The 14674-nt window shown below is 37.2% G+C and overlaps 1 protein-coding gene across 1 annotated transcript in view; it reads right to left on the minus strand.

The window, feature by feature from the left end:
• Positions 1–12081, minus strand: part of LOC104611913 (O-fucosyltransferase 31-like) — a 64892-nt gene extending 52811 nt beyond the window's left edge. The window contains exons 1-6 of the mRNA XM_088890770.1: positions 11739–12081; positions 7245–7585; positions 7064–7151; positions 6899–6948; positions 1349–1531; positions 1178–1253 (exon numbers count right to left, since the gene is read on the minus strand). Coding sequence (XP_088746896.1) covers positions 1178–1253; positions 1349–1531; positions 6899–6948; positions 7064–7151; positions 7245–7585; positions 11739–11895 — 895 coding nt within the window. The 5' untranslated portion in view covers positions 11896–12081. The remainder of the gene's footprint in view (positions 1–1177; positions 1254–1348; positions 1532–6898; positions 6949–7063; positions 7152–7244; positions 7586–11738) is intronic.
• Positions 12082–14674: the final 2593 nt, after the last annotated feature.

Raw genomic sequence — 14674 nt, forward strand, 5'->3', positions numbered from 1 at the left:
AAAGTAAATGGGGTAAGTGTTGGAAAGGAATTATGAAGTTTAATCAGGAATTTGGGGGCTTGATTAAGTTCAAAGAGGGAGATGGACCTAAAGTAAGGTTTTGGGAGGATGAATGGATTGGAGTGGGTAAACTATGTGACATTTGCCCAAGACTTTATAGATTGCCTGAATAGCAAGTTTAAATATATCAGTGCTATGAAGTGGAGAGGGGCGCAGCTGGTTTGGAATCCAAAATTTAGAAGGCCTTTACTTGATCAAGAAGTGGAAGAGTGTATTTTTCTGTCGGAAAATTAGAAAGTTCCAGCATTTCTATATCTACAGGTGTTCTCAGTAAAGTCAAAGCGGGTAAACTTGGAAAGAGTGCAAAGATGGAATGTTCTCAGTGAAGTCATTTTACACGGCGTTAGTTAGAGATAATCTGGGTTCAGTGCAGATAAATGGTGTGGCGGGTAACCCGGTACCTCCAAGAGTGGAAGCATTTGCTTGGCTGGTTGCTCATGACAGTATTCTCACCACTGATCACTTGAAGATCAGAGGTTTCAACTTGACATGCTACTGTTACTGGTGCAACATGGATGAGGAGACAGTTCTTCACTTGTTCTGTTCTTGCAATGTGGCGTACTTTATATGGAAGTTCTAATCCTTCTTTTTTGGAGTGAATTTTCTTCAACCATCATTTCTGGCAGAAATTTTCTCCAGGTGGCAAAACTTAGAGGAAGCAAGAAAACCAGAATCTTGTGAAGCTGCATCCCATTTGCGGCCTGCTGATCTCTATGCCTATGGAATGAGAATAATATAAGACTGTGAGGATAAGTCGAAGAGCATTGATCTTTTGGTAGCAGAAGTGGGTAAACTTGTAACAGATTGGGTTTTAGCCCTTCTGGATTTTGACCAAGCCAACAGATCTGATTTGTTAGAGAATTTCTGGAGTGTTCTCGAACTGCAACAATGTGGATTTATTTACAGTATGAGTTGTTGCTTTTTCTAATTTGGTGTGTCATCTTGACAAACAACTGCTATAAAATGTATCTTTATTTTATTTTAACGAAAGTGCTTTTCTTTATCCTTCAACAAAAAAGAAAGGTCAATCAAGAAAAATCTAAGAACATAGAGCAGACTTTATTTCATTCAATTGAATGAAGTGGTGGCAAAGTGGAAATTGTAAAGCTGGATTGACCTGGAGTTTCACGTCCACTTTCATCTCCTAGTGAACCAGTTGATTTTAGACAGAGCTTAACCATAGCTGTTTCAACCTGAAACCACCCATGTAAGAAGCAACAAATTATTTACTGTAAGCATACATAGCATAACAGAACAATGAACTCCCAATTTATTGTCTCAAACCTACCCTTCCACACCAATGAGACTCAATATCAATGATGTCATCAATTGCCCATTCTTTGTTGCCATATGCAGTTGAGCTCTCAAACTTGATGCAACTGCAAGAAAAAATTAACACAGATTCTGTACAATATGCATCCCCATATGTAACATAGTCAGGGGAAATAACAACATCCATATTTATAGGATCCTGCAAATGACACCAGAATTGAGAAAACAAAAACGAAAATCAAAACACCATCTAAACCTTTCCAAGATGGGAAGGATAGACATAAAAGGTTATAGAATACAATGCATAGCAATAAAATAATCAAAAGCAAGTGCAAAAAATAAGGAAACCATTATACAAGCACATCAAATATTAACTTTAATATACTATAATTAGCTTATTCCATTCCCTTAGAGAAAATGGGAGCCTATATTCTCATTGGTACTGGATGAAACCTAAGGCTCAGTCTGGAAAGAGTGCAAATACAAACACATTCAGTGCAAAACCTTGTATACAGTATCTCTAGACCTTGTATTTGCACTGTACATGTTTGTATTTACACTTTTCCCAAGCTGAGCCTAAAACGCAATTCAATAAAAGCAGTAAAAACAACCATTGGTACATTGGGGATATAGATCCTTTCTTATGTTAATTACCATGTAGCCATAAAAGGTTATAGAATACAATGCATAGCAATAAAATAATCAAAAGCAAGTGCAAAAAATAAGGAAACCATTATACAAGCACATCAAATATTAACTTTAATATACTATAATTAACTTATTCCATTCCCTTAGAGAAATGGGAGCCTATATTCTCATTGGTACTGGATGAAACCTAAGGCTCAGTCTGGGAAGAGTGCAAATACAAACACATTCAGTGCAAAACCTTGTATACAGTATCTCTAAACCTTGTATTTGCACTGTACATGTTTGTATTTACACTTTTGCCAAGCTGAGCCTAAAACGCAATTCAATAAAAGCAGTAAACACAACCATTGGTGCATTGGGGATATAGATCCTTTCTTATGTTAATTACCATGTAGCCACCCTATTTGGCTTGAGCATTTCTTATAGGCAGCCTCTCTATTCTACCTTCAATTTGCAGAGTGCTTTATTATCTCACTGACAATATCCCATCCCTGCAAAGATGGTTGTGCAAATTATGAGCGCTGGGTTTAAATCCTTTGCAGAAGTTGTGGCACAAAAGTCGAAGAGTCAGCAACAATCAGAGAGGAATTTGACTCTAAATGGCTTGAGAAACATGCAAAACCCTGGGGTTTGCAAACTGGCTTTTAAACCTACTGGCTCGAGTTCAAACATGGCCCTATTAGCTCAGCGCAAGATAACTTAAACACTCATGTGATCTTGGCTGAGAATCAAAAGCCTTTAAAACAAAATCCAAGTCTATCATCTTCCTTGTTGAGATGAACGAGATCATCTACCTTTCATTGGATTCCATACCAAAACCAGAGTACCATTATCTTTGAAAAACAAAACCCAAGGAATTCATGATTAGGATGCCAAAAGTGATGAAGGCTGGGTAAGCTGTGATTATGACTCTGATGTCAACTCAGATGAGAGTTTAAGTATTGGAAGTGTGGATCTACATAGCAAGGATTTTCTAGATGGTGATGAAATGTTGGGAACGAAGGTCCTTTTTATTAGAGAGAGTGGGGACAAAGCAGTTGAAACTGTCAAGCTACGTGGTAAAGCTTCAACAACCAGCAAGGAAAACAGTAATGCATTTTGCAATGGAGATTGAGACAAGCAGGAGGAAGCAGATCAATTGAAACCTGATGTGGGAATCCCAATGCTAAATCGAGAACAAACACAGGATGTCTGCAAGAAAGTAGTATCTACTCGCCAGGAGTAGACTGCAGAGTGAAGTAAACTTAGTAGCAAAAAACAACTAGGTTCCTCTGATACAGTGTTATGCTTCTTTTGGGACCTCCCACCCAACAAGCTATATCTTAAAGTGGTCTACACCAAAGTTCTGATCAGGGATTTGATGAGTGCTTTAACATCTCTGTTCCGTTGTCTGCAAATATCCAAACCCCTCTACAGTCAGGTATGAATGTGATTTCATTTTTGGGTACTGATTGCCTTCTCTTTCCTGGTGCGATCCAGCATCCCAATCACTTGATGTCACTATTTGCCTAGGAAGGCCAAGTGTGAGTTTGGAAGGGGATGTAGAGAATAATGAGATTCAAAGGAATAACAAGGAGGGGGAGAGATTGTGGCAACTAATTTTGACACATTTTCAAGAACTGAAGAGTAAGGAAGTGGAGGCTATGGAGGAACAAGAGAGAACATTCATAGAAGGAATGGATCAGGCTGGTCAGGTTCTGCCCCAGGTTGGCAGAAAGGGGAATAATGAGAGTAACTAAGTAAAGCAGTCCAGGAGTTTGCAGCAAGCATTGGGGTTTAGGTAAACACACCCAAACAAGCAAATGTATATGTAAGTGGTGGGGAAGGTAAAAGAAAGAAAGAGGAAATTGAGCGAGGTGGAGAGATTGAAGCTAGATGTAGATGGGCACAAGGAATTCAGTGGGAGAGGAGAGAGAATAGGTAGTGAGTGAAGAAAGGTAGAAGGGAAGTAGGGCTTGTAATAAAAGTTGAAAATGAAAATAATAAGCTGGAATATTAGAGGTCTTGGCAGCACTAGGAAAAGGAAGTTAATTAGAGAATTCATCAAGAAACAAAATCAGGACATGACAATGGAAGGCTTTATCAAGCTTTTTTTCATCAGCAAGAAAAGAGTAATTTTATTAATAATTGAGAGAACTGAGAACAAGTTACAGAGTTAAAGGTAGAGCGCAAGATTGACAACCAATGCCCAAGAGAGAATTACAATAAAGCCTAAAGTAACTGCCGTCTATAGACCCCCTGCTTGGCTAATGAGACGGTCATCCCATTTGCAGTCCTTTTTATCAAGCTCAATTTTGATGGTAGTGGTAGGGGAAATCCAGGACCTTTAGGAATTGGAGGAATTTTTAGGGATGAGAGAGGCACTATTGTGGCACTTTTCTCAGCTCCTACTGGAGTAGGCGATTCCTTGAGAGAGGAGGTCATGGCTGTTATGGAAGGGGTACGAAGAGCAAAAATGATGAATATAAATAAGTTAATTATTGAGGGAGATAATAAATTGGTGGTGGAGTGGTTGAGGAGTGGGAAGGCAGCACTATTGCAGTATAGAAACAAGCTAAATAAGTTCCAGTGGAATACTAGAGAGATGGAAGTGAGATTTCAGTGGGTTCAAAGGGTAGCCAACAGCATGGTTTTGGCACAATTGTAAGGACAGTTGCAGGGAGAGATAAAGGCTTGCTATCTCTCCCATAAATACTCGTAATCTGTACCTTCTAATCTATATTAATAAAATGCTCAGTTATTGATCATAAAACAAAAATAACTTTCTTTGTCTCACTATAAAATTTTTTATAAGTTTCAACATTGTTCATGTCCCTTTTTTTATTGTTTTATTCATATCCCCATTTCAATTAAAACTTGCGACACATGAAGCATGAGAATTTTTCCCTTATCACATGCTCAGATATACCATTGATATTCACAAGAAGGTTTAGAGGGTATGCTTGATTATACTTATACATATATACACACATATAACAGGGGCCATTACTTGGTTCAATGGTAAATCTTTTTTTTTTTATCAATATGTTCAATGGTAAATCTTGGGCTGACAAGAATGAGAACATGGGTTTTGGTGGGGTTGAGGTAGGGGGTCGGGAGAAGTGTCTAGAGGAAAAGAGTTAGAGCAGGAAGGAGGACAAGGAGAGAGGGAGTAAGGTACAAGAAGAAATGGGCATAATCCAGAATGGATAAGTGGAAACAAGCAAGTTGGTAGAGAGAGAGGTGACAGTGGGGAAATCCCTGGGGCTTTTCTTCTGGGGAGGAGAATATATTGCGAGGAAAGCTTTTGAGCAGTTTGAGAAAGTTAGAAGGGAAGAGAAAAACAAAAGGGAGGAGCGAATTGAGAAGAGTAGAGGTTGGAACGAAGAAGAGGGAGAAGAGGTGCTGGGTGAGGAATCGTGAAGGGTCGAAGCCCAAATTTTGTAAAGGAACTAGGAAGAGGAGGTAAGGACAATGGTGAGGAGGTACCAAGGTAGCAGGAAAGGAAGGATAGGTTGGAGTGGTTTCTCTATTTTCTATGCTGGGTCTTTTGGAATGAAAGAAATAGAAGATGCTTCAAATATATGTCAAAAGTTTTGAGGTGCTTGCAGCCCTGGTTGGAATATGGTAACAAACTATAAGTGCTTTTAGAATTTGATCGAAGTAGTTGATCAGATATGGAGAAAATTTTGGAATGTCCTTGAAATTCCTTAGTATGTTGTGGTTTGTATTGGTGAGGTATCAAGGTAGCAGGAAAGGAAGGATAGGTTGGAGTGGTTTCTCTATTTTCTATGCTGGGTCTTTTGGAATGAAAGAAATAGAAGATGCTTCAAATATATGTCAAAAGTTTTGAGGTGCTTGCAGCCCTGCTTGGAATATGGTAACAAACTATAAGTGCTTTTAGAATTTGATCGAAGTAGTTGATCAGATATGGAGAAAATTTTGGAATGTCCTTGAAATTCCTTAGTATGTTGTGGTTTGTATTGGTGAGGTATCATCTTGTCACCTCTCGAATTGTATTTTTTCCTTTTAGAGAGAGAGAGAGAACATGGGTTTCGGTCTGAGAGCAGCCACTTTGTGCAAAAAGAAAATGTCAAAGGTTAGGTCTGTCTCCACTCCACCCCTCCCAAGACCTCAAATAGCTGGGACCAACTCTTTTTATCAGTAACAATCCAAATTTTATTGATTTCTATAAACAATGTGTATAAAGTATGGTCTAAGAGAAATCTGTGTAGATTAGCAAAGCTACCTATACCCTAGTTGTTTTATATGGTAGGTTCCCTAGGAACCTCCCCTACAACATTTGAGATCTATTAACCCCTTGCCTAGCTAAGGCATCAGCCATGCTGTTTGCATTCCTAGGCACCCATTGGAATGTGACCATCATTTCTGCAGCCAGCTTATTAACTACCCTTAACACATTTCTGCATGACCATGTTCCCTTAACACATAGCTGAGACTAACATTAGGTAATGGCCTTTTTTATATATACGTCCATATAATGAGACATGGAAACAGAGTAAAGATAGTGGCATAAAAGGTGAGACAAGGAGGCAAATATCACACTGGACTGTGATTTGAAACTTTCCATTCGAGGTCCTCAACTCACCTGAACAATGTTTATCTCTTATTTTAGTTAATAATGTTTAGAGGCTGACTATGATACCAAAAAGGCATGATATCCAAAAAACTTACAAGTTACAACCAAATCAACTGGAATCATAAAAATGGTAACAAATCAGGTCATATTCATCAAAATTCAAGGAGCTTTGATTGGTCAAAATTCTGGTATCATACCTTTTCAGAATCATAGAATTGCCTAATGTTTATCTCATACATACATATATAAGGTATAACAGGTGTATACTGATGTTGGGTACAAGCTAATTAGATTTTCCCTTTTCTCTACGTCTAAAAACGCAAACAAGAAAACATTTACCATTTCCCAACCACCAGAACAATGATCTGAAACTGGCTCCTCACAGGAAACTGCAATTTAGAAATATGTAGTAGTAAGAATGATGAGATCCAGTAAAATACATACCAAAGGATAAGCAAAGGAATTGCAATAATGTCAACCGGGATAAAATAAAGAGATAAAAACCTTCATTCTCAACAAGATCAGGGGAAGTTGGTGGTGAACAAGATTTCATGCTATTATCATCATCTGATAACACATCAACTGGCTCGCCCTGCAGAAGTTCCAAATAGATTAGATAGTGAGGACCTCCAAAATTGACATCTAGATTCATCTTACAACTAAGGAGAGGAGGAAAATCAAATACATTGGATAAAGGCTTCAAATGTGTGGAATCAAACAGTTTGTTTCCAGATGAAGGTAACCCCAGACTCAAAGGTCTCACTGGAAGGGAGTTTAAACCAACAGAAAGACTTTTGGGTTCATCATTATCTGTATTATTGCAATTAGGTGGTTCATAATTCATAGAATTCGACGCCAGAAGACCATCCAAGCCAGAACTTTCTCTTCCAATGGCACAGTCAACTTCAGCTACATCCAAAACATGTGAAATGCCATTGCTGCATTTTCGATCACTATCACTTGCATCAACTTCTACACATGAAGCATTACTGATTTCTGTCTGTTCGGTATTAGTTCCTCCTGCAACTAAAGAAAGGTTCATAGATATAACAATATCAGAGAAAAGAACAAAACATACAACTGATACACATTAAGATGCTGGCATTAAAAAATATACTCATATGGATATAAAGCTTTGCTTCCTTTACAGCTAAGAGTAACCTCTTCTTACATAACTCAGACCTATGTTCTGTGGACAATTGGACATGGATACAGGTTTCACATTCCAACACATACAGACACAGGGAGTTGGCCACAACAAGCCCCCAAAATCTATAAAAATAGACATGGCTGTATATACAGAGGCATATCATGTCAGTAGGAAGGTCTGTATGCATGTTCTTCTGCACTTTGTATTTTACCTTTTTTTATCATTAACAAGATCAATAGAGCTTTATTGGACCAAATGGAGAAAATAAGTAGAGAAGTACAATCACCCAACAATCAGCATTGTTAGACTCAAAAACTTCCAAAGAGAAAGGTTAATAACACATGTACAGAGATACAATGCAGCTTATCTAACCTGGGAAGGTTGCATTCCAATACAAATCCCCACACCATATCTTGCAATGCCATCACTTATGGAGTTTGCCAACCTCCAGATCCACATGAATGAGATGTTCACATTAGAAGCCAGAACTCTGATGGTCTGACCTCTCACAGTGTTTAAACCACCATGGACCTTCACTATTATCTCTCATCCAACCAATTACCACCTAAGAGTCTCCTTCACTATTATCTTACAGCATAGTTTTCAAGGCGTCTAGGCGATTCTGGGCAACACTGGGGGTGCCTAGTCGCCTAGTCGCCTAGGCAATAAAAATTTTATAATATAAAAAAACTGACTTTTGGCTAGTTTCCTAGTTTTATATACCATTCAGCATGTATGTTAATTGAAAAAAAAAAATAGCAATTCTCTTTATTAAGAACATTAAATTTCCTCTAAAAATGTGGCAAATCATCACATCTAAAAGAGAGAAATATTTTACATATATTAGTTTCATTATTTTCAAAAATAATACTACTATGATAAGTATTTAATAGAGCAAATTCATATTAATTAGCAGCTAAAGAAGGTTATTAACTTTATATGATAAATATTCAAGATGGAAAGCAAAATAAAAAAAAAACATGGAGTTTTTGTTTTATTTAATTAGAGAGAGAGACTAGAAAAAAAGAACTTTATTATTCTATTCTTTCTTTCCTCTTTCTTTTCTTTTCTTTCTTTCTTTCTTTTTCTCTTCTCAAAACCCTTTGATCTTTTAAAATCCAATAGTAAAACATTAAAACAAAGTATAATTGATATATAGCATATAATAAAATGTATCAACACATACATTAACAAGATACAGCAATACAAATGATATTATAAAAGGCGCCCGCCTTGTCGTTTTTGTCACCTAGGTGGGTGCTTAGTCGCCTTGAAGGGCGCCTAGTTGCTAAAAGTCAAGGCATTTGGGCAAGGCGCCCAGCCAAGGGTGCCTAGTTGCCTAAGCGGGCACCTAGGTGACGCCTTGACAACTGTCTTACAGACCAAGGTAAGGCTGCGTACAATTGTCCCTCCCAAGACCCAGCATTGGTGGCAGCCTTGTGCACTGGGCTGGCCATTTATTCTCCTTTCACCCTTACAATTTGAACACTTGCATCTCTAATAACATCAGCTCCTGCAGTAGCGTTAGTGCCTTTATTTCTTCCCATGGCAAGTGTTACATGGACTCTCTTAAAGGAATTAATTGTTCGTGATTGATGGACATACATCAGATTAGGGGTGCAATTGAATCAAGCTTTAACAAAAAGTGCGGACCCGAGTTCAAATCTTAGGGTAAGTTCAATTGGTTACTAGAACTTGAATTCTGCCAATAAAATATTTGGCTCGAAAGCTCATGAATATATATATATAGAGAGACTATAAAAATGTATCTTATAATATATATATATATATATTGTAAAAATACATTACATATTAGTTTTTATAAAATATAAAAATATATTAGTTTTTCAAGCTTTTGAGCCAAACTCAAACTTATCAAATATTTAGTCGAACCAAACTCAAACTGGAAAATATAGTTTTAATCTAACTTGAACTCAAAGATAAGAGCATTTTAGTCAAACCGAGACAATACAAGCTGAAGTTCAGCTTGGCTCAGTTCGACTGTATGCCTACATCAGATACTGACACTCCATGGCTTATTAAAGGACACTTTTTTTATCAAACTATTAAAGGACACTTATACATAACATTTTCCTCTTTCTCAAATTTATTTGAAATAAAAGAACATGTAATGTACATGTTGAATGTCATTTTCTTATAAAATGTTTCTTAGTAACAAAGACAACGTTTTAGACCATTTTTATGGATATATGATGTTAGAATTCAATAAACATGGACTATAGGTTAGATGATTGCCTTATCAACATGAATGTTGTAGCCTTATAAGCCCTAGATAGGCTGAATTATTTAAAGTTTAAACATCATGAGCACAACAAAAAAAAAATACAGTAAATTACCCATTCAACAACAAATTTAAGGTCAATTGACTCAATTCATCAAAACATATCAACAGGCCAGGTGAGTCCACGGTTCAAAATTTCACAAAACATAGCAGGTTTATTGTATTGTATCAGCTCCCACCTCAATACGTGAAATATTAAATATCTTAAAATCTTAATGTCTTCATGGGGTAGGCCTTGCTAATACCATATCCCCTGTAAAATTTTGAAAAAAAAAAAGAAAAAACACAAGGCTCAAAATATCGATACACCCCGATATGCCAGAACATGCATATATGGAGTTTTGATCAACACTCTTGCTATTTCTTTTTAGAATTTTATAATTTTACAAGGGGCCGGTCTTAGTAAAGCCTACCCCCTGAAAACATTAAAATTTTAAAAGATTTAATATTTCAAGTATCAAGACAAGGCCAATAAGATATGATACACCCAAATATATGACGAAATTTTGAACCTTGAAAACAAATTAAAAAAGAATAGCATGTGTGTTGGTAAAACCCCCAATACGCACATTCCAGCGTATCGGGGTGTATTGATATTTTGAAACTTGGGTGAGTTGCACCTAGGATCTGAGATGCACCCCAGTAATTCATCCTTACCCATGAACCTAGGCATTACATTTAAGATACTGGAAAGATTATAGAAAGACCAGCATACAAGGACTCAAGGAGAGAAGTGGTGATTGGGAATTCGTCTCTGCCCCCTCAAGGAACAATAAAGCTGAACCTCAAGAAATGCCCAATGGAGAATCTAGGAGCATCAAGAGTACAAGGTACCTTCAGAAACCAGGGGGCATTATTTTTGCTTACTCATGCCCCACAGGCACAGGAGACTTCATAATAGTAAAGAACATATTTTTATTTCTGAGTTTTTTATGTTCCCTATAGGTTTGAGATTTTGAGGTGGAAAGAGATTCTCAAAGTGGTGATAGGTTGGATGAGGAGTAGAGGAGAGAGCCTATGGACTTTTCATCATTCATCAATCATTAGCCTAAACATTAAGAACAGATTGAATTGTGTCTCAAGATTAGCTGGTGCGAGAGGATAATTGTATTGGGGATCCTAAACACCCAAGTTAGCCTGGGAGAAGTGAGTCGTTCTGAGTTCCTTCTATTCTCCAAACGAGAGCTGTATTGCTTTCTGTTCTGTGGGGAATAATACTGTTATGTGCCTTAGGAGAACTCACCCCTAAAAGCTAGCTGTTAGAGGGAGGGAACCCAAGCACATATATACCCCACAACAGCATCCCATTCTACCGATGTGGGATACCTCACATTAGCATCCCATACTACCAACATGGGACAAATGGATCGTAACAAATACCTGAAGAGTTAGCCAACCCCGCTGGCGGGCTTCTTCAAGTAGACGCTACTTAGGATACAATAAAGTTTTCCACAAGCACTCTCTTTATAATGAACGATATCTGAACTGATTTGGGACAGTATTCCGATCGTATTCCAAACAACAACCCAAAAGTAAGGCAAATGGGCATGTATAAGACACCCACGATCTTTTATATGTATTCATAAAAATATATTGGTGAACAACCTACCCCTATTCAAGGTAAGAGGAGCAGAAACCGATCGATCATGACAAGCGGATAGAAACATAATATGGGAGCCAAAATCCAAATACAGTGGAAATACAAGGGGTTAGAATTTGGAACTTACAGCATTGGAGGAACTGATACTTCGTAACTGGAGGAGTGACGGTGTCGGAGTTATTAAATTTCCCCATGAATCGTCCAGATAACGATTCAATGACCTCGTCTTCTTCTTTGAAATCGAAAACCGTAAGGTCTTTGCGAGAACTAGAAGAGCTTTTCATCACGCATAATAGAATCAAACTATGCTGTTAAACCACTGAAAAAGGATTGGTCGTTCACCTATAAGTGCCCCTCCACTCCGGAAATCGACGATCTGTATTAAATTCAGGCCAGACTGTGGAGGTTCCACAAATACGAAATCACCGGAAATGAAGTCCCAGATGTGACGGGAAAGGTAACCCGGCGACGGGTCGAGCCCATTGGTGTGCCCTAATTTATATGATGACCGAGTAACGAAGAAATCGTTTGGTTGGGCTTTCTTTTTTCAGTAATAGCCTGAAGACTTTGGCTGTTGATGGCCCAAGTCCATGAGGCCCATGACTACTATAGCCTAACCACGGCCCACGGGTGGGATTGGATGGGTCGATTGGGCTCTCTTCCTGAATATGTAGAAGTGGAAAAGCTACGCTACTGAAACGTCGCGGAGGGCGGAGGGCGGAGCAGCGCAGTATACGGGCTTTCGACTTTTCGATTACAAATTACAAAACGACAAAATTTAGGGTTGTTTGGTACTTGGTAGTACGACTGCCGGTGGAATCCGAAGTTCGATAGATATCACCATATCAGGTCTGATGATTTTTATTTGGATAATGAGATAATCTATTTACAAAAATCGTGGTTTGCAAAACCGGATCGGATCGGTTTCGTTTTATCTTAGTATCGCTATTTTTTCAAAAATCGTTGATTTGGTCAATAAATTGCTGATTCGGACATTTGAATTTTGAACCGGTTACGGTTTGACCGGTTTTATTTTTAAATTGTTCTGTCAGAATGGACCATCTATTTTGTTTAAGTGATCGAACTGTTTGACCTGAAAATCATACTCCTAACTGATTCGTTTTTTAAAACCTTGACAAAAATAGAATCAAATTCTTTTTTTTTTCTTTTCATTTTTTAGAATTTTACACAAAAGTAAAATCTAAAAATAAATAAAATTTTGTAAGGTGGGGTAAGGTGAATTTTTTCCTATTTTTAGGGGGGGGGGGGGGGGGGGGGTGATATGGTTCATAGTGTTTTACCTTTTACTAGGGACAAGTGATAAGATCCAAAAAAAAAAAAGTTATGGATGGGACTTTATAATTTGAGTTTAAATTGGCTCCCTACACAGTGAGCCCAACGTGCGCCCCATAACTTGACAAGTACAAGAAAACAACAACCAGTGTGCTCAAACAAGAGGGTAAAGGACTACGTCATAAACAAAAATGAAGATGGTGACCTTGACATAGAGGGTGTTGAGGATATTGACACAATTGTAGTCGAGTTTTCTGAGGATTTGAGTGCGATTAAGGAGGTAAATACATGTTAATTTTTCTTTTTATCTGACACTTTAAATTTATCTTATGTTCAGTGTAAATTTGTAATCCTTTATTGCTTGTAAAATCGAAAAGTTTTGACAATAATGGGTGGGAAAACTTCATGGGGTTGAAGGCAAAAAATTAAATGCTGAAAACAATGCATTCTTTTGCATTAGTTGTTCTAGGGTAATACTAAAGGAAGGGGTAACAAGGGTTTTGGTCCAAGTTGACTTATTTGTTGCTCTCATTCTATAAAATCTATGGGCAATTTCAAAGGATATAATGTCCAAGAAAAAGAAAACTGAAAATTAGAAATTGGAAGAGAAGAAATATGAAGATGGTAGTTCATCACTATCAAGTTCCTTCTCCCAAAAATCCAAACAAATAAATGGGTTGAGGAGATTGTCCCGCAACAGCCCCGCCTCCACCAATGATCATCCAAGGCTGAAAGCTTGAAACTATTAAGGGATGGGCTCTCCCTTGATAGTCAAAGCTTTGATATATTAAAGGAAGGTCTTAAGGCCATAGCCCCCACTATTAAGACACGTGGCAACCTCAACTTTATAGAAAAAGCATCTCAGAAATTGGTTGTTCACATTTTCAAAGAGAAAACACAATCCTCATATACATAAGTTGTTTTTAACCACATTTAAATTTTTGAACTCAGACATGTGGCACTATAAGACAGTGTCATACATTCAATAATAGTTCTTTAGAAATACATGAGATGGTGGGAAACTCCCATTCTCATCCATTCCTAAAAAAATATAGGAAATGTAAGTGGTTATCCACAACCACTTCAGTCTACAGTCTGCAATTTCAATAATTAGTTTTATTTGAATTTCAAATATAAATATAATTATTAGACAAATAGTGAAGCTCAAATAAAATATTCTCAAAAAAACTCAAATAAAATAATATTACTATAAAAAAAAAGAGTAAAAACCAAAATGATACATATGTGTGACTGCCCCATAACGGGGTCACATACTAGATAAAATATGGTAAGTTTCTTAAATCAAATAGAAAACTATCAAAACAATAAATGAAAAACCTAACCTAAATTTTTAATGTAAATGATTTAAAAAAAATGAAATTTTAAAATAGTTCATATTAGTGACCCCATACTGAATACGGGAGTCAGGCCTAATTAGTTAATAAAGCCAAATATATTGTTCCTTGTTGAAACTAAATGTTCCCTTCTAGGTTGAAACAAGAGTTTAAAGTGGATTGGAAGTTGGGATTGTAGGGGTGTTTTACTTAATGGGGCGCTCTAGTGGGCTTGCTCTTTTTTGAAATAGTAGTTATAATTTAACTGTTCTTCAAGCTTCTAAGAGATGGATCCATACTTTAATCATAGATTCAAACAAGGGAGATTGGTTGTGCACTTTCATCTATGGAGAGCCTAATAAAGGAGAAGATAGATGTTTTATAGCAATTGGAGAAGGTTAGTTGACTCTTATAGACAGCCTTGGGTCTATATTAT

Source organism: Nelumbo nucifera, chromosome 1 (genome assembly GCF_055504915.1).
Source record: "Nelumbo nucifera cultivar China Antique chromosome 1, China Antique-T2T, whole genome shotgun sequence".
Lineage (NCBI taxonomy): Eukaryota > Viridiplantae > Streptophyta > Magnoliopsida > Proteales > Nelumbonaceae > Nelumbo > Nelumbo nucifera.